This window comes from Lutzomyia longipalpis, chromosome 3 (genome assembly GCF_024334085.1).
Source record: "Lutzomyia longipalpis isolate SR_M1_2022 chromosome 3, ASM2433408v1".
Taxonomy (NCBI): Eukaryota; Metazoa; Arthropoda; class Insecta; order Diptera; family Psychodidae; genus Lutzomyia; species Lutzomyia longipalpis.
In genome coordinates, this window is record NC_074709.1 from 18,461,313 (window position 1) to 18,485,196 (window position 23,884).

The 23,884-nt window shown below is 34.4% G+C and overlaps 3 protein-coding genes across 4 annotated transcripts in view; 1 reads left to right on the plus strand and 2 right to left on the minus strand.

Annotated features, from left to right (window-relative positions):
- Positions 1 to 23,884, minus strand: part of LOC129792365 (transient receptor potential cation channel subfamily A member 1) — a 1,125,827-nt gene that overhangs the window by 599,893 nt on the left and 502,050 nt on the right. The window lies entirely within an intron of this gene.
- LOC129792430 (PIH1 domain-containing protein 2) overlaps positions 1 to 23,884 on the minus strand; it is a 927,269-nt gene that overhangs the window by 599,893 nt on the left and 303,492 nt on the right. The gene's annotated exons all lie outside the window — the stretch shown is intronic.
- Positions 5,255 to 23,884, plus strand: part of LOC129792394 (retinal homeobox protein Rx) — a 33,772-nt gene continuing 15,142 nt past the window's right edge. For both annotated transcript variants that reach the window (XM_055831403.1, XM_055831402.1), the window contains exons 1-4: positions 5,255 to 5,786; positions 7,785 to 7,904; positions 16,265 to 16,894; positions 18,016 to 18,182. In XM_055831403.1, the coding sequence (XP_055687378.1) occupies positions 5,570 to 5,786; positions 7,785 to 7,904; positions 16,265 to 16,894; positions 18,016 to 18,182 (1,134 nt within the window). In that variant the 5' untranslated portion in view covers positions 5,255 to 5,569. The remainder of the gene's footprint in view (positions 5,787 to 7,784; positions 7,905 to 16,264; positions 16,895 to 18,015; positions 18,183 to 23,884) is intronic.

Consider the following 23,884-nt stretch of genomic DNA (forward strand, 5'->3'; position numbering starts at 1 on the left):
CAAAAACTTAAAGTGAAAATGAATTCCCAAGAAATCTTTGCACAAGACGCGCAATTGAGATAGAATACAGGGAAGCAATGGCGGATAGGTAGAATAAGACAGGTAAGATAGAATAGATTAGGCCGGAAAAGCTTTTTGGCTCATACGTTTTTTGGAAAGTTGGGACCCTAAAATTCGTTCTAACACCCAGTTTGAGCCCGATTGGACGAACTTGAATTGTAAGGTGGACACAGAAGCTGTGCTATTCTTTTCTTCGAAAGAATTTCAGCTAAAATGCTTTCGTGATATTCTAAAAAAATTTTAATATATATTTTGATAAGAAAAACATAAATCTTCATGAATAATTTGTTGGTTTAACTTCAATTTTTTTGGTATTTAAAATGTTTCAAACTTCATAAATCTTTCTTTTGAGTGTCTTTCGGGTTTTCCGCATACATACTAAATCATGGTACTCATCCCCATTGTACCATGAGGGGGTGGCGTACACTACACATACCACACAGCCGTTTGAGTGAACTTTTAATAAAGTCTAGTGGGGTGGAACATGCGTCGCTCTGTGTGTAGCTCTCCTTGCTGGATTGATGTTGTTGGTCACATTTTATGGGAAGTGGCAGTGACAAATATTCACTCCATTGGAAAAGGGTTTTCACGATGCGACGAGGTTGTGGTGTGGGGAGAGGAAGAGAAATCACCGGAGGGCATTTTATAGAGCTTGGGGTGTTTTGATAAATACAAATTTGAAATTACGTTTCAATTTACTTCCAGCTAAACCTTTCATCGTGTCTCGAGTTCATATTTGGTTTTATTCATTTAACCCATGCGCCACAGAGACTGCTTGCGCGTCCTGGGGATGGGCAATGAGGTTCACAGTATATATGAGGGAAATTGAATGAGGAGATTGAGGGAGATTTCCATTATTCTTCACTCTGTTTGCCTGGTGTTCCTTCTTAAGAGTAACGTACATATGTACATGTGAGTTTATAATCTCTCATGTGACCTATACAATTTTTCAACACCTTAATTCAATATAATTTCACACATTTCGAGATGGCACCCTGCCGATAAAATGATCTACTTTTCTTCCATACAAATGTATGCAACCAGTACACCCCTAATTGTTTGACCCCGTATTTGTGGGTAAATAATGAAATCCATGTGAAAAGAATGGGCTCCTGAGAAGAATGTTCTTTTACTGTGGGATCCCTTATCGGCTTTTCTTTTGCTTCGGCATGCCACTATACCCCGAGATGGATCCAGAGCGTCTGCCATTGTTGTCAATGAATGGATAATTGAGAAAGTGGGCGCTTCCTTGTGGTAGATGTTTTGCAACAAACTTAATCTCCAGCATGCTCTTGTACACAGAATCAGCACAGTGGGATCTTCCTGCAATAATCCTCATCTTAAATATTTACATCAAGATTTTAAGAGAAAAAAAACCATTTGGAACAGCTCTGAGATCAAATCTCAATTTCTACGAAATTAGAATATTGCGGTGGGGAATGAAGAGAAATTAGATTAAACTCTTCTTTTATGATCAAAATGGAATATTTTCCTGACCAAAATGCAGACAAGAAGGGTTTTAGAGTGTCACCTACACTATAAAATTTAGGCAGTTAATTTTTTAAGAGTAGAATAAATTATTTTTCCGGTTTAAAATTAAATAAATAAAGATTTTCAAACGTTTGAAAATAAACTAAACGTTAGAAGAAAACGTCATACTTTAGAAAAAATGTCAAACGTAAAGAAAGAAGCATAAGAAATACAAAAAACACCAAAAATATCAGAAGATAAACGTCAAAAATAAAAAATTAAACTTTTTTAAAGAATTTCAAACGTTAGAAACGTTAGAAATATAAGAAATAAATTATCAAAGATGCTAACTCAAATTCTTACACATTTTCACTGACCAAAAGAATAATTTGCCTGACCAAAAATTTTGTTTCCAACAAACAACAAGCAGAAAAAAAAATAAATTGCAAATAAAATAATTTTTCATAATATAACATCTGCACAGGAAAAAAAATGCCAAGAGAAGATGAAAGGAATTGTGGAAATGGCATTTGCAGTATACAATTCGAATGATAAACAAACATCCAATTTGGATCACCTATAGAGAGCGCCAAGAGGGTGGTTGGAAAATTGCTTCTGTGAGGGTTCTCTGGGCATCCCACTAAATCACCTCAATTTACCCCAAATATTGCTTGTTGATGGTTAATTTGCCCAGTGGGTGAGACATTTCCGGGATTATCGGTGGATTGATTCATTAAATGTCCATTAGATTCAATAACATGCTACGACTCTTATCAATCATCCATCAATAGGACCTAAGGTATATGCCATCCTCCCCCAACTCTCTGCCCTCTCTATACCAAAATGCTCATCCAATTGGATATCCAATTTACAAAATCTATTTTCCATCGCTCTGTTAGCATGAGGAGGGAGTGAGATAAAGGAAAAAATATGTATATGTAGCCCGTAACATAACGAATGGGTGAAAAAAGAATAACATGCAAACGACTGGTGGACATTTTATCCCATCATCCTCCGAGAGAATGAAGTTTATGTGGCTGTGAGATACAATATGTGCTCCCTTTTGCCATGAGGTTCTTTTGATGTGGAAAATATTGTCACAGCGGGCTACCACTAATTGGAAGATTAAGCTTATAATACGATATATTGGATATTATGTTGCAGAGTGTGGTACTGAAGGATACTCAACGTTGCACAGTCGTGATATGTATAAAGAGTAAATCATGATTTATTTCATTTGCAAATGTGACAAATTGATCAGAAAAGTACAAAAGGGGATTGTTTAGGACAGAAATTATACTCGTTAACATTTTCACGAAAGAAAAACTAACAGACTGGATTCAAAATCAGGGGCGTAGACCGAAAGCTGTTCAAGCGAATGTTTCTAGACATTTTAGAATGTTTTTTTTAATGAAAAGAGCGCTTAAAAGAAAATAAAAACGTTTTTTAATGAAAAGAGCGCTTAAAAAAATAAAAACAACTTTGAAGTAGAGATTCATGAAGATTTTGACATTTTCTAATGCTTGACATTTTTCTAACGTTAGACGTTTATTTTCTAACGTGTAATTTGCATATTTGTTAATTTGAGGATATTTTTCCATGCGTTTGACATTACTTTCCTAACATTTCCGATTCCTTTTCTAACGTTTGACATTCCTTTTCTGTTGTATGTCGTTTATTTGACTGTTTGGCGTTTTCACAACCTTTGAAAATTCTTATTTTCACTTTTTTCACGTTAAACGAAAACCTGAACTAACTAATGCCTTCAAACGCTTCAAACACGTAATCATCCTTCCTGGGTAGGGACGCCACTGTTTAAAATTTCTAGCAGTTTTCGCTTCAAAAATACATAATTTGGTGAATAAAAAAACGTCTGAAAGTATTTTTTTTAATATGTGATAGGGTTAAGTTTTTAATACAGCCGATTAGTAGCTAGAATTCTTTATTCTAACGGCTAAATGCAAGAGATTTAAACTTCTTTTTCAAAGTCTAAGAGGCTTAACCATTGAAATATTTCAGAAATTCAAAATAGCTATCTTCCATCCTCCAGCTAGCTCCTCTTCTAGCTAAAATTTCTGTTATAGCTAGATGTGCTAGATGGTTAAAATCCTCGTGTAAAAAAATTAAAACTTTAAAATGAGTAACTAAACAATCTAATATGGCTGCCTAAATGCATAAATCGCCTTTTCTACATAACCTTAATTTTTTTCTGTTTTCGGTTAATTTTCTTTTTAAAATTGATAAAAGCTTTCCAACTACGAAAGTTCCTGAAATGTTATTAAAACTTACAAGCAGAGTGTGTGCAGTATTTGGGAGTAAAATTGTTACTTAATTTCCCATCGCAAACCACCCTTTTGCGGAAATTTAAGCGTAATTGGGTGATTAATTTGAAATAATTGTTCTTGTATTAATAATTAACCGACATTGTGGAAAAGTTAATTCAGTGGAAAAGCTGCCAAAACAACACTCATGTAATTGCTTACTCGTTCGTAAGTTCCTTCGTTGTATCCTGGAAAGAGTCGGAGCTCTAATATGTTTATGTATGTACATCAGGTTCTCCCAGAGAGCTTCTATTTATGTATACGTCACTCGAAAAAAGAAATTCTCTTTGCCTATGAGGTAATAATGGCATCCAAGCTGGGTCTCTCTCGTTCTCTCTCTCTGTGATTTTTTTTACTAAAGTATTTTGATATTGTATGCGATGTTGGTGGTGGGGATGATGTGAAAGAATCACTAATTGGTTGATTTAAGATGAAATCCACGCAAGAGTTCAGCCCAGAAGCTGAAGCTCCGCCCATTCAGGTGACATTTTCAATCTGTGCTGTCAGTGTGCGTGTTCCTACGGGAGGGATGATGGCGTTTTACCCCCATGCTCACAGGGCTGTGATCCTATCTTTATTTCCTCTGATGGGGTGAATATAAGCTCTATTATCTTGTTACAGACTCCCTCAGGAGGTGGGTGTTTGTCAAATGAATTCCTCATGCCAACATCTCTATGATGGCATGGCAACCCACTTCTGCAGCATCCTCCCCTATATTATGTATGGGGGATCGGTGAGAGAGACCAAAACTATGTGGAATGGGTAATTGTTCTAACCAGTAAGTGGAATTGTGCTATAATTTCCTCCAACTCAATTCCATTTTCATGTCACAGAGAGACAATTGTTGTGTCTAATTGAAAATCTTCTATCAACATAAATTCAAAGCTTTCACACAACATATATAAATAAGAATGTCCTGGAGCTTTTCGTTACCTAATCTCTTTAATTAGAATTTTTTTTTTAAACCTTTTCATTAGCTTCTAATATCCTTGTGATGTACAAATATCCTTTGAATCATCTAAACTGCAAACAATGCCTAATGTTACTCGCAGCTATTGCCTTTTGCAAACGTACGCCAACAACGGTGTCAACGAGAGAATCGCGGCGAGAATGAATCAGAATAATGTAAAATTTGTATGCGGAAAACCTCCATTGCTGTGCTACATCTCGCACGGAGGAAAATATACGGAAACAGCGGCAGCACGCGTTCAATCATTCGATGCTCGTGGGATGCTCTCATGCTAACCCTCCACATTTGGTCAGACCTGCGCTTCATGGAAGGGAGCAAGGTGTGGTGGTCTGTGTGAACGAGGGGAAATATGCCGTCAATGTGAGAGCATGTTGCCGCCCATTGAGAACTCTCCAGAGAGCCCAAGCCATTCATATTCCTCGTGCCTATGTTTAGATGGTTTTTCACCTTAGCCGCGTGCAGACGATCGTCTTTCAAAGCTCAACCGCTGAAATTTTTTTGAACAAAGTTGCGTCGGAAAATTCATCCGGCTTTCGTGAACGAAGAAAAGCGACAGGAATTTTTTTTTCGATATTTTTTTGTGAATTTTCAAAGTGTTCCTAATTCCAGAATTAAATACAAAAAATTAACAGCAAAAAAAATGGCACAATGACAGTGATTTCCCTAGCAAAGGTTTCCTGAACACCCTTCCCCTTCCGCAATCACGCAAAATTCATCCTATTTGATAAAGTGCGTGGCGTGTTAAATTATGGACATAAAACCACTATCGGATGTGCAGAAACAAACATTTCAGTGTTTAGTGGACAAATTAATTGCGAGGAAAAAGTTTACAACTAAAGAAACGGAGGATTTCCAAAAGTTGGTGGAAAATGCCCGAAACTCGAGGAATTTGCAGAAAATAATGGAAACCTTCAAAGATAGTGGAAATATTGAAGTAGAAAAAATTGAGGATAGCTTTAAAGAAGGTGTGTAAGCTCCAAAAATGGATTAATTGACTAATTACATTTTTTTTGCAATAACCCAATCGGTGATGTAGGAAAAAATTGAATTAGAACTGCCATGTGTTAGCTCAGAAAAAAATTAATTTACGTGTTGCAAAAAGCACGATGATTTTGCGTCGGCCATATAACGGAATGTCCTTGAAATTGCGTGTGCTTAATTATATGCAATTTATATCCTATATATGTATATAGTTGGATTTACGTGCTAATATAAAAAATAATTTAGGTATAGTGAAAGACTCTGTTTAGTAGTTAAATTAAAATTAATTGTACTTATATGATCTTTCTAATAAATATATAAGATCAGGATTAAAAAATCAAAAGAGGAGTAAATAAAAAATAATAGAAAATGAATAAAACAGGCACAGAGAAAGAAATGTTGTCGTTGTTTGTGATTATCAATAAGTTTTGATTTCTGAAACATGCTTCTTCATTAATTAACCTAAATTTTACCAAAAAAAAAACAATTGTTTAATAAAAATTCTTAAAATTGTTAAGAATTATTTGTGCAAATCATAATTCTAACTTCAAAGGTGAGCAAAGATGAGTTAAAAATCTTCACTGCAGGGAAGTTTTGGAAGATAACTAGAAGGGAGTAAAATTTTATAATAAGAAGACTTGTTTACCTTTAAAACCCAAAAAAATTCAGCAGGCCAAATGCCTTAAAAAATAATTTATGGAGGGTGGAGGTTCCTTAAATCAATTAAATATAATAGGTTTTTAAAGTTTTCGTTTTTCGTCCTTCATGACTCTTTTATTTTTTGGGAGTCTTATTATTATTTGTCTTAAAATGTTCAGAAACTAACATATCACAGCCCTAGATTATTCGAGGTTATAAGAATTTTCTTAAAAGTTTATAAGAAATATTAGAAATGTATTGTAAAAGTATAGCAATTAGCAAAAGTACCAGTGCAGCGGTACTATTATTATTAGTGCATTGGAACCACTTAACTTCCATTTTAGCTGTGATTCTTTCGAAGAAAAGAATAGCACAGCTTCTGTGTCCACTCTAAAACTCAAGGTCGTCGGATCGGGCTTTTATTACGATTTTATTTTTAAATTTCTAACTCACAAATTTTAGGAATTCTAAGCTATGGGGTCGATTAAATCTGTTAAAATCTATAAAAACGTAATTAAAAAGAAACTAAAAAACAAATATTTCAAAAATCTTTTAAAAAAATGTTTTAAAGATTTAGTGATAAGTATATTTTTTCTTTTTATAATCGGCTTAATAATGAAAGAAACTATTAAAAATCCTAGAAAACCAAGTCTTGAAAATCACAATTTATAAAAAAAAAACTTTAAAGAATCATCCCCTGATAGTTCATTGAACCATACTGACTTTAACCTAGAATTCAGGTTAAGTAAAAATTAACGAGGTCATTATGGAGAAAATATTTTTTTATTAAACCTTTTCTTTCGTAGTACGAAGTATGTCTTATCCGTGATTTTTTTCTTGATAAATTCCAAAAGTAATCATTTTTTAGGTTTGTTGAATCTTAAACTTCTTTCAGTACCTTGGAGTTTGAGTTCTCTTCAGTACTTTGGAGTTCGTATATTATCCTTTACAGGAGATAGGAAAAGAGCATATTTCAGGATTATAGTTTACCAGTGCGATATCAAGCCATGTTCTTTAATAACAGTTTTTTATCAGGTTAGCTATTCCTGATTTAATTAAGTAGTATATTCGTTGGAAACTTAAGCAGTTAGTGTTACAGTTTTCTCAAGGAATCTCAAATGAACGCACAATAGAAAGATTATATTCTACATTTTGCAGCATCTTAAAGAAACTAAATCGCCATTCGGCGACATATCCGGTACGATCCGAACAGTGAGAGAATTTTGCATTTAATTGTCATGTCTCGAAGATCTTAAACTATAATCTTACATTTTTTTCACATAGTTCTGGTAGTTAATTTTATCACTAATTTACTTCATCTAAAGACTAAACTATCTCCACAGAGAACGGCATTTATCTTAAGGACACTGCCAGAAAATTTCCCGGCGGTCAAACTCTCACACCTCGTCACACCATTGATGCCATTCTGGGTCTCAACGCGGCAAGAAATGGTGATTCTTGTGGTAAGTTTATTAGTTTGTCTGTAGTCCCATTAATTACCTCTTCGGCATGTTTGGTACTACAAAATGAAAAAGAAACAAACCCTTAATCGGATTTTTGCGCTTATGAACCGAAAAATGTGTCTTTTGATTCTCAATTTCGTGATTAATGACACGCCCGCCTTATTCTCCTCTATTAGACGAGACATTTTGGGATGTTATTGAAGAAGAAGATGAAATAAAAAAAGTCATCAATGGCGTGATTAATGTTTCCATTGATGGTTGTTTTTGCCATGAAAAGAAACATCAATGAATAGAGTGTGAATTATGCTGCCACGGGAAGTGCGCTTTGGAGGTGAATGGAGGAGAGACTCACCTGTTGTATTTAATTTGTCGATATGTTGCGTTTCAGGTGGCTTAAGCACACTTAATAGATCTATTAACCACCACAATAGACATCAATGGGTACCCTTTTGAAGTACAATAATATGGTAGAAATTTGTTTTGAAAAAAAAAAAGAAAGAAACTCGTGAAAAACTCAGTCAGTTTACCAAATAAATAAATAAAAAATAAACTAAGAAGGAGAACTAATGTTTAAAAAAAAAAGCTCTCCTTTGACTACCTACAATTTGTGCTGTTTGTAATGAAGGTAATGAAGCACATAGCGAGGAAAAGTCTCTGTATGGAGCTTTTCATTTAATTTTACACCCCAAAATTCAATTTCAATTCCAATTTTGTTGAGCGGAAAACTTTCAATTAACTGTCGCACCTTTTGTCACGCCGTGAAGAAAGTTCGGTGCGCAGAAAACCAGATTACACCCAATTAATTGGTTGAGTTGTCAACAAAACTAATTAACAAATCTCGTGCATGCCGAAAAATTGAAAGTCTCAGTGTCATTTTCACCGTACAATTAAAATGGAGATCATTTACAAGTTTATCTGATTGCATGAATCAAATGAACTTCCTTTTGGCGTTGCAAGGTGAGCACAAAGTTTTTCTATTAAATTCCATTCCTTCACTTTGCACCCCATTTTAGCTACATTTATGCATATGTATGTAGGGGTATCTCTTGGCATGCCATTTTAAAAGTTTTCCAAAGTGGAGAAAATTTCTCTGCATGGTGTACACTGAAGAGATAGAGAGAAAAATCAATAAATTAACGTGAATTCCTTCAAATTACAGTATTAAGGATATTCTTGCAATTAACAAAAAAAAAAGAAAATTCTTTACGACCCCTAAAAGTCTTGGAAGAAAAATGTGAAAATTATTTGACTTGCTCTTACACAACATTTGATATTTCCGCAAACAAAATACAATCCCACCTCGAGGTTCACATACATTTCAACCCACGATTTACCACCCTTAAGCAGAAAGAAAGAGCTCATTAAATACTTTGTACACAGCATGTCACATGAAATTATAACAAGGCGCAATCCGCGGTGTGGTACTGTAAATTTCGGTGTAACTTTTTCGTTTGTGTATATGTGCAGGTGGGCCAAAAGACGAGATTTAAGCAAGTGATAGTGCTAACAACCCCTCTTCTTGGCGACGGTGGAACGCAATAGCACTATAATTTTATTTTAATACACACCATTCACATTTGGTGGGATTGAATCAAATGATATTTCATTTTTCGGTTTACACTGGGAATCAATCTTCGCGGGAAAATTATTTAGCACGCGATTTTTTCACTCATACCCCTCTTACCATTAGGGGTTCAAGTCCCTCGCGATTATGAGCCACCCTATACGAGGGAAAGGTTTTTGGACTTGAAGCAACACACTTTTAACTGTGGGGGTATGTCATTTTACAGAATCGAGTACATTTCTCTTAAGGTTTTTGAACCTTTTTGTATGATCAAATCAAGGCTTGAACTTTACTGTTTTTTTGGTCAAAATAATTTAATTATTTTTGGCAGGAAAAATAAAGCATGGAAAGGCAGATTTTTCAGATCTGCTTTTTCCGTATTTTTACGGTTTAAACAAGTAAAGTCGCGTTGAACCAATTAAATTATTTGACTTTTTTTATCGTAAAAAACGTCAAACTTTAAATAGATCAAATATTAAAATAAATGTCAACAAGAATGTCAAACAATGAAATAAACGTCAAAGTTAGAAAAAAACGACATAATTTAAAACAATCACTTTAAGCCTTATGAAAGAAATGTCAAACATTAAATCACAAACGTCAAACGTTTGTGAACTTCAAAAGGATAGAAAAGAAAGAGGTCAGGCGTAAAAAATGACACAATATTCATCAAACGATAGAATAAACGTCAAACGTTAGAATTTCACACAAACGTTGCAATAGACATTCATCAAATTGAACAATTTAAGCTAAATTTAGTTGAGCTACGTCAAATATTGGAATAGATACTTCAAAAGAATAGAAAAGAAACATACGTTAGGTGTAAAAAGAAACAATAAACGTTTAAAAAGAAATGTCAAGCTCAAAAAATATATGTTAAATGTCAGAATATACGTCAAACGTTAGAATTTCACAAATTATCAAAAGTTCCAAAATACAAAAATTCAAACAATTTAGGCTTAAATTTTTATTTCTAAGTCCTTATTTTTGAACTATTTTTGGTGTCTTTTAAATAAAAAAATAAAAAAAAATGATTTTCTTTGTAAATATTCTCTAAAAAAAATTCTGACTTCACCACAATTTTCAATTAACTATTAACTTTTCATCATTCATATTATTAGGATTAAAAACTTTCATATATTTTTCAATTCGATCTTACTTTTTTCATTCCATGTATATTATTTACACATTCCCAAATTCTTTCATCATATCATCGCTATGACTTAATACATTTACCCCCGAAAAAACTGCAGTGAAAGTGATTCAAAACTTGATAATTTCTCAATTAGTTTTCATTGGATCATTCACGACAATCGCGATGATAATCAGTAAAATTTTTAATTTAAGTGCTTGGCGAAAGGTGCCTTCGTTTACCTCAATTACAAACCTCCCGGAAAGGAATTCCAAAAATATTTTATTTAATTACCCAGTCATGTCAGAGTCAGCATATTTGAATATTCAACAGTAGTTAGGGGATCTTTTTAGTGGATTTTCACCCAGTATATTTCGTTACTTTGTCATTAGCATAAACATAAATTGTAATACATTTTCTATGTACATGTGTATGTCTGATTTGATTGGGGGGGGGGGGTTTGGGGCAAATGGGGGCAGGGTAGGGGGTGCCAATTGGGGATTCTCAAAGAGGGCAAATATGTATGTATATGTTAAGGAAAATAAATTGAATTATACAGAAAGCCATACACTTTAGCATAATGTGCGAAGTTCTAATAATAATCCATTCGTTTTACTCCAATGAATTTCCTCCATAAACGGATTTAACTGAATTTTCTTTTATTTCAACATTTTAGCGAAAATGGGTATTCTAACACGCAATCTTTTTATGATTTTTCGCTTTGCTTTTCGATTATACTCCTATACGTGACGTTCTAGGAATGAAAAAGATGTGTGGGTATTGAGTCTCAAATGACGGGAACATTTTCACAATTCACTTGGGAGGTGAACATTAATTTTCTCAACAAGGTGGGGGTTAAGAAATTCAATCAGAGTCACTCAATTTGCTCAATTAAGTGAGGAATTCAATTGAGATTATTTATTGTCTTACAAACCACCTTCGTATGAACGTATGTGAAACTCTATGTGTCCAATTATGGGATTCTTGGGGACTCCTTGGTGTGATGTGATTAAATCCAAATGGCAATTAGTGAACTTCGAAACGAAACCCCCAAGGGGAGGAGGGAAGGGGTGGTGCATGGCAAACAATGACCAAAGTGTCTTCCTTCGAGACATCTCAGTTCAAGGTGCTAAAATACACAGAAAGGAAAATTATCTATCATCACATACATACATATATCTCATATAAGCATTTCCTCTTTCCTGAAGCTTCTCCATTCATTGATTTTCAAAGCTCTACGTTCAATTCGTAACATTAAATAATCACGATGGAATTGTTCATCATCCAACAAAAACCACAAGCAATTTCCTCTTTCAACGCCCGGTTTTTGGCTATAATCAATACAACAACGAACAACGTCCAAAAAAAAACTCCTGAAATATACTATTGCCTCCGAATAGATTTTATTATTACACCACTTTCAAAAATTGATTGATAATTAATGGCAATTTAATTTCATAATTAAAGCACACTTAAGAGAATGGTTTTGGCGCTCATTCACTTTATTATCGTTACCGCAAACACCTTTTTTAAGTGAATGAACGGCGGCATGTCCAACCAGGCACGAACTCCATCCTCTTGTTACCATCTAATGCGCCGAATGAAACATCCCAGTGAAGCCAGATGGGATCCATCCCTGGGGCAAAAGTTTATTTATCGCCTAATAACATGAGATTAAATTGAATATAGATTGATTCTTTATTTCAACCTACTCGGCTTTATAATCCATCTCTCTTTGGTGCTTTTTTCTTGTATCACAACGATATGTGTTAGTTTGTAGCAATTGAACACGAGACAACAAAGTTGGGTACGCTTCATAAACTAACATCAGGGAAAATACAGAGGAATGACTTTTGAAAAGTTCTAATGTATTGTTTAGAATTATTTTTTTTATTGAACATTTGTGTATAAGATGAATATTGATAATTTTTGACAAATACTTTTTTGATTTATTCTAAAATACTTTTTTTTATTAATTTTATTTAATTAAGAAAATAACTTAATTGGTTTCTATTCTATGACTAAGAAAACCTTGAAATTCTTATATTAACAGAAACTTTTTATTCGGTCTCTAGGACCTTTTAGCTCTTCATAACCTCAACATTTTTGATTATTTTCACGATTTATGGTCGAATTACAATACACTTAAACTTTTTTAAAATTTTTTTCAAAAGTTTCAAGTTTTATTTTCACAATAAAAGTGATTTTCTTTAAACTAATTAAAATAATAAAATTACGTTTTATTTTTTAAATTTCTTCATTGTTATTTTTTTTATTAAATATTGGTTTATTTTTAGTTTTTAAATCAAAATTTCAAGCTATTCTTAATCATTGAATAGTAAAGACCTATTACTAGAATTCATTAAGGATATTAACAACTGAGTTTAGGAGAACGGGACTTTGAAGGAACTTTCAACGACGTTTCGGTTTATTTAACCCTTTAAGGTCCATTGGGTCATACGCTGACCCAAAGGCTCAATTTTGAAAATGTTTCATTTTGTATAGTCATTTTATGAATATTGAGTCCAAATAAGTACAAGACTATGTCTTTACAATCTCTGTTCATTTTATGACCACAAAAGTACATCCCTAAAGACTCACAGGTTCAGGAAGGACGAAAAACCTAAAATTTTAAAGTTGGGCTAAAAATATCGTATTTGAGCTAAAATGAAACCCCAAAAAATATTTTTAGGTCAATCAGCTCGCTAGATTGATCGCGGACCTTAAAAGGTTAAAAATGCAAATCAAGTCAATGCAAAATATTTGTCTTCAACACAAAGAATTTAAGAAGGTTTTATCCCATAGATAAAATATATTTTGTAAAATTTTCCAACATAAAAGAAACAAAAGAAAATGATTTTCCAGATGCACAATATTAATTACTCCGGCATCGTTAATTCGCATTATGTACAACTAATCATCTCATACAGAGATGATGAAATGAAGAAAGATTTGATGGATGAATTTGGTGCGAGAGCCACTTAATTTTTCACGTGAAAAGACATCTTCGCGCCCGCAGAACACACCCATTGCGGTGAATATGTGTTTGAAAATTGCGGTATGGTAACAAAAAAGCTATGATGTATAAGAGGAAACACAACAATGCAGACACTTTAAAAGAGTGTTATTGATTGATTTAACTTAACTATATTAATAATAATTTGAAAAGTCATTAGCAAGTGAGGCGAGTGAGGTGTAGAAAAAAAGTCGATTTAAGAATTGGCTTAGGGTAGAGAGAAACCATCATCTGAATCAATAAGGTGATTGGCAGATGTTCTCCTGCTTCCATACCGTGAATCGCATTAAGTAGCCGATGGTGAACATCAATGTACAAGATCGCTTTATTCTTCCACAACTAACCCGATAAGATCTCGCAGCTCTCCTTCTCCTGCTTCTTCATTGTTGCTTAGTGCGCAAGGAGAGGTGTTGTGAGATGTTTGTCTCGTCAATTTGTACCTGTGTATATGGGTGCTCCAAGCAGTCCATGGGGGGACGGTGTGCCATAATTACCATTTCTAATTAGGAATGGTAATTAAATCATAACTCGACGTTGATGGAATTCAATCGATTTTTAGAATAGCATTGCTTTGTAAATTGAAACAAGCGGGCACTTTGCACCATCGACAATGTAAAAAAAATATAGCTTACATTAGTTCCTTTTTTTAATAAATTGGAAGCATTTATGCCATTGGGGCAAGTCATAATTTAATTTATGAGAGATTTTCTTTTAATTTTGCTGACTAAATAGGTCACCCTGTAGTTGTTTATGGATCAGGGCGATGATCCAATAATTGAGAAAACTTTACAGAAACAAATTGTCTTAAAAGTTATATTTTGAGGCAAAACCCTTTATCCCAAAATCGAAAAAACTATTTTTTTTATAAATATTAGGGAATTTACCGAGAATAGAAGAAAATGTTTAATTTTTTGTTTTAAAATTTAATTTAAAAATTACTTACAAAGTTTTCGAGTTTACATTACTAATGGATAATCTCCTAGTTCAAGATCTTTTTAAAGATACAAAGGAGTTTATTCATTTTTAGGCATTCTTGATAATATTGGAATATATTATTAAACAGAGTTTCCAATTATGTTAGTTAAGGAAAACTCTAAAGAAATCTAAGGATAAATGCAAAAAATTACGACGACTTTATGTCTTATTTTACTTTTAAAATGTATAGGTAAAGCGAATGCTTCAGTGCATCAATCGATGACAGCCCATCTTTAAAACAAGACAGATCATCGATAAAAGCACTGACTTATATGCATTACACATTTTGAGAGAAAATGATTTGCAATAGGGGCGTGGCTTCCGTAATTTCTCATTAAATCTCTTGAGGAATCTTTCAATCGATCCTTTTGAATAATGACAGATTGAATTTGGAGTTTTTAAAAATATTTTTTGACTTTTTGCAAAATTTTCCTGTATTGCCATATCATATCATATGAACCGCAAAATGAATAAACTCCTTCTTAAATCAATATAATACTACGCCTATTTTTTTTTAAAGAAAATTCTATTTTTTTATTTAATTTTTAGAGGATGTTTATAACGAAATCCCACCCATAGAGCATACAAAACTTATTTAGCTTTATCAATTGTTCCCCCCAATTCCAATCTTAAAGATTACTCACCCACAGTGCTGAAATGTTGGGTAATAAATTTAAATCTTTGACAAATGGATTATGGCAGGAATTTTTCATTCCCAATCCACGAGATTTTTACCGAAGACGTTTTTTTTTTCTTTTCCAACGTTTTCCCGCAAGATCTCTTAGCACTCAATGGCTTTGAGCTGCGGAACGCACGTTGAGGTGGATTTATAGCGAGAAAATCTCTGTGGACAAATTTTAAGGAGTACAACACATGTTCCCCCTGATGGGATTACGACAAAAAAAACCGAGATCCACTTTTCCAAACTCAGCCACACTCCACAAGAGAATTTATGAATTCAACAAAGTGGATGCTGCACAGATGATTTAGAGAAGTTAATGGAGTTCTTGACGCCCACTTGATTGACCCCATCTGATCCCTCCTCATGTGAAAGCCCACAAAAAAAAACTTTGTGAGACCTCTTTGACGGCAAAAAGGTTCCTTTGACGGGGTGAAGTCTACAATAACTACAACAACAAAAAAATCTCCCAAAAGAGAAGCTCATAATTCCATGACAATGATCATGATTGAGGAATCGATAAGTGTGTCAAAAGAATAATTTTTAAATTCATCTTGCAACCTTTCCTCATGTGTAGTTTCTGCGCTGAGCCACACAGGTCTCGCATGTGGTAAAATAGGAACACCAAAGAAATCACTTTCAATTAAAATGAACGCAATTGTGACGGTTTTATTCATTAAAATAACAAATTAACATGCAAAATGCTCGTTATGTGTGAATAATATTGAGATATATCGTTTGTGCCGTGTGAGGGAAGGAAAAGGTGTTTAAAATCACGCAATATGCTAAGGATTTGAGCACCTTAGAAGATTGCTAAATTAGAATGTCAAGTCAATCCTATATGCCCACATATGTGTTGTATATACTTCCCCCCTGTGTGCTGTTGAGAAATGTTTTAGAAATACCAAACTTGCCCCCCCCACTGAAGCATGACCTTTCAAAATCACCTGCAATACTCCACGTAACTGACCCATCTAATTGGTCTTTTGTATAGGTGAGACACCAGAGAATCCTAATCTGCGATATACCCCATTAAATCACATAAAAGGAGCTGACAATCAAATGTTGACCAGAAACAACTTGAGTGGCTCATTCAACTTCCTCGATGTGGAAAAATACCATCTTCAGCCGCAGCAGCTGAATTACTCAGCAAATCTCAAATCAACCTCAATGGATGCATCTCCCGTTGAGACCTTCGATGATGTCTACCCCAGTAGACCATTCTGCAAGATCCTCACACGTCAAAATCCCTCAGCTGAGGACTACGACGAAGCTCTTTCACCAGGAGCTGAACCCATCAAAGATCTCTCACCCAAAAGGAAGCACTACGAAGACTTGGACACAAATGGCGATTCGAAGAAGCTCGTAGCGCTTGGCCATGACGGAGCTGGGGACTACATGAAGAATTACAGCAGAGACTACGAGCCAATGCAGAGTGACCCAATGGGCGGTGAAGAGTATCGTTCTGGTGAATTGAGAAATTCCATCATTGTGGATGATGCCAATAGAGCCAATGATGATTCAAGACCAAATTCAAATGTTAACTACGCCTCCAGTGATGATCTCAACAGGACTAATTCAAGTGAACAGGGTGAAAAGATCACTTCCGGAAGTGATGAGGAAGGTAAACTATTTATTTTTTTATTAAATTAATTGAATTTCATTCATGACTAAATATGGAAACCTTTAATCAAAATTTGATGATTTTTTTCTAATTTAAGAAAAAACTATTTGAATTAATGAAAAATATATCAAAGTAGTACAAATATGCCTAATATAGGGGGAAATTCACTATTCAGACAAACTTTAAGATTCCTTAAGAAAATTCCTAATGTTTTCTTAAAGTCTTCTTAAGATTCTTAAAGTTTTCCTGAAAAATATCTTAAGTTTTCTTAAGGTTCTTTAAAATACCTTTAAAAATTCTTTGGAAAAATTTAAGATTTTTAAGTTTTCTTAAACAAAACTTAACATTTCTTAAGTAAGTCGAGCAAATTGCATTTTTTTATAATATTAACGAATTTCATTGCACGAAGGCGTTCAGAAAAAATCATAGAAAAATGTGCATTTTGCCCAATTCAGCCTGACTGAAGTTTAGGTTTTTCTATAAAGGAAAAAAAAATACGATTTTAAAAATAGAAATTATATTTAAATTTAAAAAAAAGGAAACGTCAAACTTTTGAAAATAAACGCCATTTGAATACAAATGTCAAAAGTAAGAAAAAATGTCAAACTAAAATAAAAATGTCAAACCTGTCAAATGCTATAAAATAGAAATGTAATGGAAAGAAACGTCAAACTTTCAAAAATATGTGTCAGATTAAAAAAAAGAACGTCAAACGTTGAAGAAAACGATAAAGGTTAGAATTTTAACCTCAAACGTTACAAACGAAGTTTCAAACGTTAGAAAATAACGTAATACGTAAGAAAAGAAACTGCAAACATTAGAAAAAATTGAAATCACCATAAAAATAACGTAAAAACGGAATAGAAACGATGTCAGTTAGAAAAGAAACGTGAAACGTGAGAAAAGAAACGTCAAACGTTAGAAAGAGTGTCAAATGTCAAAGAAAGCTTCAGCTGTCAATTATTGCTAATTAATATAATTTAATTAATCAGTTTTAATATGGGTACCATTTTTTCTCAATTTAATACAACTGAATATGGAATTTATTCCATAGGCATGAATCTTTAGCAATAAAATCTATCTATCTATCTAACTTGTTTTCTTTATCATTTCTTTTGCAGCTCAAGATGATTCTTGCTCAAAAAAGAAGCACAGAAGGAATCGCACAACTTTTACAACGTACCAGTTGCATGAGCTGGAGCGAGCCTTCGAGAAGAGTCACTACCCGGACGTGTATTCCCGCGAGGAGCTCGCTATGAAAGTGAATTTACCTGAAGTACGGGTTCAGGTAAGTGAAGTATCCCTTTTATATTTTAATCTAAGCCCAAAAAAAGGAAAAAAGAAAAAAGAGATTCTCCCATGGATTTGTCATTCACATGCAATCAAATCTCACAGCAATTCATCGAGATTCAAATGGTGGAATAATAAATAGTATTGAAGACAAAATGATGTTTAGTCAATAAAAATGATTTGTCAAATCACGATATATGATCCACATCATTCGTTTTTTTTCTTCCTTTTTGTTGGCAATCCCAGCCACAAGAAGGAATAAAAAAAAGCAGCGTCGCACATGTGAATGCCATTCTGAATAACAATTCTATATATGTATGCCCTACCTTATATTAGACTTGTGTAGAATTGCGTTTGTCGTGTATTTTTGTTCTTATGGAGCAATTGAATTAGGTTTTGAAGGAAATATTCCTCATTTATTCGTTCGATTCTATCTATAACCACAAAATACAGCAAATCTCGTTAAGGTTATAGTTGGATTTGTTAGGTAAAATGCGTACGTAGAAATATACCTACAATAAAAGTTTGTCCTCTAATACACCCCCAACACTGGAGTAAAAAAAAACCCACAGAATAAAATGTATGGTAATGTGAAAAATGTTGTTACAGTAATGCATGGGGACGACACAAAATATTTAACCTCATATATAAATCGTTTAGGGTTTTGTCTGATTTATTCAAATGTGCTCGCATGAAAACTCAATATCTTTAACAAATAAATTCAGTTACTTGCACGGCATTGGATGCAATATCGGAAAACATGCCACCCCCTATATTGAATGGAAAAATCATATAATATTTCCATCAAGGGCTGGGGACGTGAGAACATTCAATTTGCCATTCCCAACTACGGTATTATGTGGATGGTAATGCATTTTGGGGAGAGAAATTTAATGAAATATTTGCCAAAAGAAAATCAATTTATTGCAAATTTCAATGCAAATTCATAGTTTGGCAAAGGAGCTTTGGCGCCACGGATATAGAAAAATTTTTTTTGGGAAAAGCTGAGAAAAGTGGATTAATGAAAATGGTGGAAAATCTGCATGAAAGCGAATCATTCAGGGAATAAAAAATATTTTTCTAACTTTATTAATCCTACGCATGATTCTCACGAGGTCTTAATGAATTTTCCTTCCAAATTGAGAGAAATTTCTGATGATTCAAAATTAAATTATCTCTGATTGTGCTAGTTAGTTTTTCTAACTAACTAGGGCACATTACATTTTGTTTAGAACAGATGAGGTTCAATTTTTCAGGGCAGTTTCTTCAAAGTATAAGATGAATTTGTGTCAAATATTAAAGCATGAGTTTCGCTAGAAATATATTAAAATAATATTTAATTTTTTCTTTAAAAATTACATTATTTCTATCGCCATTAACCCTTTCGCGTCCACTTGAAACATTGAAACATGTGCTCTGTTTTATCACGATATTTATTCTGTGGATGTTTTCAGAGAATTTTTCTCAGTCAGAACGTCTTCTTTAGCTTCTTCTAGATGAATTTAATACATTTTTAACTTATAAAAGACAATTAAAATTATAAAAAATATTGTAACGGCTGGGGGTGTTTTCCAGAGGGAGACCGAAGGAGATTAAGAACACTGACTTTCCACGGTACACAATTACATTTATTCCGTCTATTGCACATAAAGTTTGTCGCCCGGTGTATTGGTGGCGATTTCAATAACGTGTCGCTTGAAGAGCGAGCGAGAGAGCACTATGTCGTCATCACTACGGTGTGGCATTTCCGGAAGGGTGAATGGTATTCTCACGAAGGAAGGGAAGCTCCTGCTTCCCCCTGATGGCATAAGGCGTGACCCGATGAAGGGTGAAAGCCGAAAGTGCCACCAAAAGGACGTCTTCATCGACGAGGCCGGAGGCACTCCACGTGGCGGCCAGAGATTGTCCGGGAAGGCGGCCTGAGGGCCTCGGTGGGGAGACATTCCCCAATGGCAGGGCCCCACGGGTCTCTGGCGATAATGGGGCGCACATCAGTAGCGTGGGCGTTAGCGGTTGGGCTAGAACGTGGGCATGCTGAGGCACCAAGGGCCACGTGGAAGTTCTCGATGGGCAAGTGGCGTCGAGGGGCGTCTCGAGGTGCCGGAGACGCCTGTAGAGTTTCCTCACAATGCGTAGCTTCCTTGAGGGTAGTTCCGGAAGGTCCTTGCGCACTTCACGTAGAATATTTGCTCACTCACTTTGCTCGCGTGTGCGCGTTACGATAGACCAAGGCAGACTCTTTCTATTCGATTCGTGTTCTTTTCTCTTGGCTCTCATGAACCGTACGTCAATCCGGTTCTGCAACTTTCGTGATGATTTGCTACTCACTCTCCAAAAGGGGCGCTCGTAACAATATAGAAAAAAGTTTCATGTTTGGATCCACGTATGACCTAAAAAACGCGAAAGGGTTAACAATTAGTGCCAAATTATTTTTTTTAAAATAAATTTCTAATGTTTCAGTTCTAATATTTGCAAGAAGTTCATCTTATATTTGAAGAAACTATTCTAAAAGAATATTATTAGAATATTTGTGGGCAATGAATGGGTTTCTTAAAAATCGGATTTTCGGTCTCAAGCTCGATTGGCAAACAAATAAGGAGAGTTAGATTAAGTCGTGTTATAGATATATAGTGATTTGTGATTATTTTTTGACGTATTTTTTCTCCATTGAATGCCCTGAGGAAGGACTTAAATAGTCCAAAACATCGGCTTTCAATAAAATTTAGTTATAGTTATAGTTAGCATAATTCGATTTTTAAGAAACCTATTTTAAAAGGATAAAAAAGTAATTAAAAAAAATGTAAAAATTACCCTATTCACCCTAGTTGACGGTATAACATTTTCTATGTGTGTAAATGAAGAAATCTCTTCAACAATAAAAAATATCATTGCACATTCAATGATTTTGAATAGTTTATGAATGATGAGGATAACATGAATGATTTCAATGAATAAAGACGACTAAAACGGTTAATGGTGATCGTTCTAAATTAACCATATAATGTACATTAGTTTGCAAAATTGAAGGGGTTCTTTTGGAATCATAAAGTGTTGTGTTATGTCTTATATTCACTGCAACACGATACACAATGCTTCGGTATGAAAGGCATGACTCTACGCTGAGTGAAAAGGGGTGATGTATTGAAAATTCGTTTATATATAGTTGTGTGTAAATCGATGGTAAAAGCAACAAAAGACGATTTTTTGGGGTGTTGAATCCGAAAAGCGTGGGGTATATTTTGCAGCACAGAAATTGTGTATAGAAAATAAATTGCATTTTGATTTCCACCAATTTGTATGTGCATTGAATGGCATGATGTTGAATTGCGGTGAAACACACATAATTGCATTTCATGAAGATTTATTTATACATACATATGGAGAATATATATGGAAACAAGTGGCGAGGGATTCGTGATTTTTTTTTCTTTAGAAAATTTGAAAAAGATTCTTTTCTGGAATGACTGGGGTGTGAGAAGGTGGAACCTGTTACACAAATTGGATAAAAATCTGTGTGTCTTAATTTGAAATTGGAGGAGTGACATGATGGGGGAAGGAGGAAGAAAAAAAGAGTGAGATTGTTGCCTCCAATTTGCTGGCGGACTCTCCCTTTTATCTTGTCACTTGTCTGATAACTTTTGACTCAATTTGTTTGATGGTTTAAGCTCATTTACAGCGACAGCTGATCTAATACACAAATCCGATGGGAGAAAGACGCCATGCACCCCGAAAACCATCTTATAAGATTCTTAAGATTCGTCTTAACCATTCCTACCAGGAGAATACTTTGCAGAGGTTTCTTCTGCAAAACTCCCTCCACAGAAAAAAGTCCCCCAACAATGAACGTCTCTCTTCATTCGTATATTGGCTTTAGCCACAAAAGTTTAATTTTAACGAGAAAAAATTCCAAAGAATACTTTTATACGGGAAAAATAATCTATAAATTCTTGAGGAAAGAAAAATTCTTAGCCTCTTTCTTTCCTCAATTCACCCCCAAAGGCAAAAATGGTTGGAAAAATTGCACAAAATTCCATCACTTGCGCTCCAAATTGAGTTTCACTTCGGCAAGTGAATGGATAAAGAAAAGAGTTTTATGTTGTCAGTGAAAAAAAAATTGTGAAAAATTCTTCCGTGGCACGAATGTAATTCCCCATCTTTATCACCTTCACACCCAAAACTTGCTGGTGTGCGAGTACTCCCCTATACAAAATGTTCCTCTTTGCAAAGAACTTATATAAGAGAAATTTTCATATATAGACATTACATATACTTAATGGTGCTTTAATGCAAAAAAGGTGTAAAGGTGTAAAGGAAATTCTATTTGGTGTATCGAAGAAAAATTCATTGATGAGTATTTCCGTGTGAGAAAATCGAAAACGGATCTTTTGTATTTCCTGAAGGTAAAAAGGTCTTGGGATGATCTTAATCTTGTGAAGAATTTTCTAGGATATCAACAATTTAATACAAAATTTAATAGATTTTAATGAATGAGATAAGAACGTCTTTTTGTATTCCCTAATCGTATGAATTTTAATTGTAAAGTATTTCTGCAATTTTCCATTTAGTTTTTGAAGATATTAGGATGTATTTGTGACCAAGAAGTCCTTAAATATTGTTGAAATTTGAGTACAAATTCTAGAAATTTTAATGATTTTTTGATCGTAGAATAGGACCCATTCTTAAGACAGATTTACCCAAAACAGGGTGTTCTGAATACATTTTCCTTTAATTAAATTTCAGCTTTAAACAGGATTGAAATCAACTTTTGTTCCTTTTACTTTCCGTGGAAAGCCTTTTTCTTCCAATAACAGAAAAAAGTATTCTTGAAGGGTTCGTTGTATTTTTCTCATAAACTTGTAGATAGTTTCGTGGGAATAAATGTGTGACTTTTTCCACGGAAGGGTTCCCCAGAGTGTTGCCTTATTGGTCATTCACTAAATGAAGCAATTTTCTTACCACTCAACATGCCCGTAATTGATGATTCTTCACGCTTAACCCATTTGACATGCTTAATCAATCTCTCGTCCCTCATCTTATGGGGGTGTGGGACAACCCTTTTCTCTCCCCTGTGCACATGTTTAATCAGTTTGTCCCCTCAAAAGACACAACATACATTTTGAGAAGTTTAAGATTAGTCCTTCAACTATTTTAGGATTCACAGAAGTAGATAAAATTTAGAATTTTCCCGCGCAGGAAAATCAGGGAAAGTACTTTGAGAGTTTTTTTTTGAGGGCGGCGAATACATCTAAATGTGATGGGTGGGTGATATATGGTAAGAATACAGCAACAACAACAAAAAATGCCATGGCATGATTGCAGAAGAAGGAAATGGAATGCCGTGAGCAATTTGCCGTTGTTTGTTGTTTTCCTAATTTGGTAATTCCGCGAAAACAAATTTCGCAATTAAAATTGGAAGTTAGCACGACTTATGAAGACTGTGCGAGGATATGGAATACTTTTGGGGGGTGCCAGACGACAGTTGGGTGGAAATTTTTCCCTGACCGCGGCGGGCGGTTGGGGGATGAATTTGAAAAACAATGCCATGGAAAATTATCACGAAGCGACGAACCCTCTTACGGGCATGAAAACGCACTCAAACACACCAAAAATGTTTCCAGTGCGGGGGAGAGTGGATGGGGGTGGCAATTTTGAAACACAAAACTCCTATCGATCTAACAATTAAAAATAGTTTGGGAATAT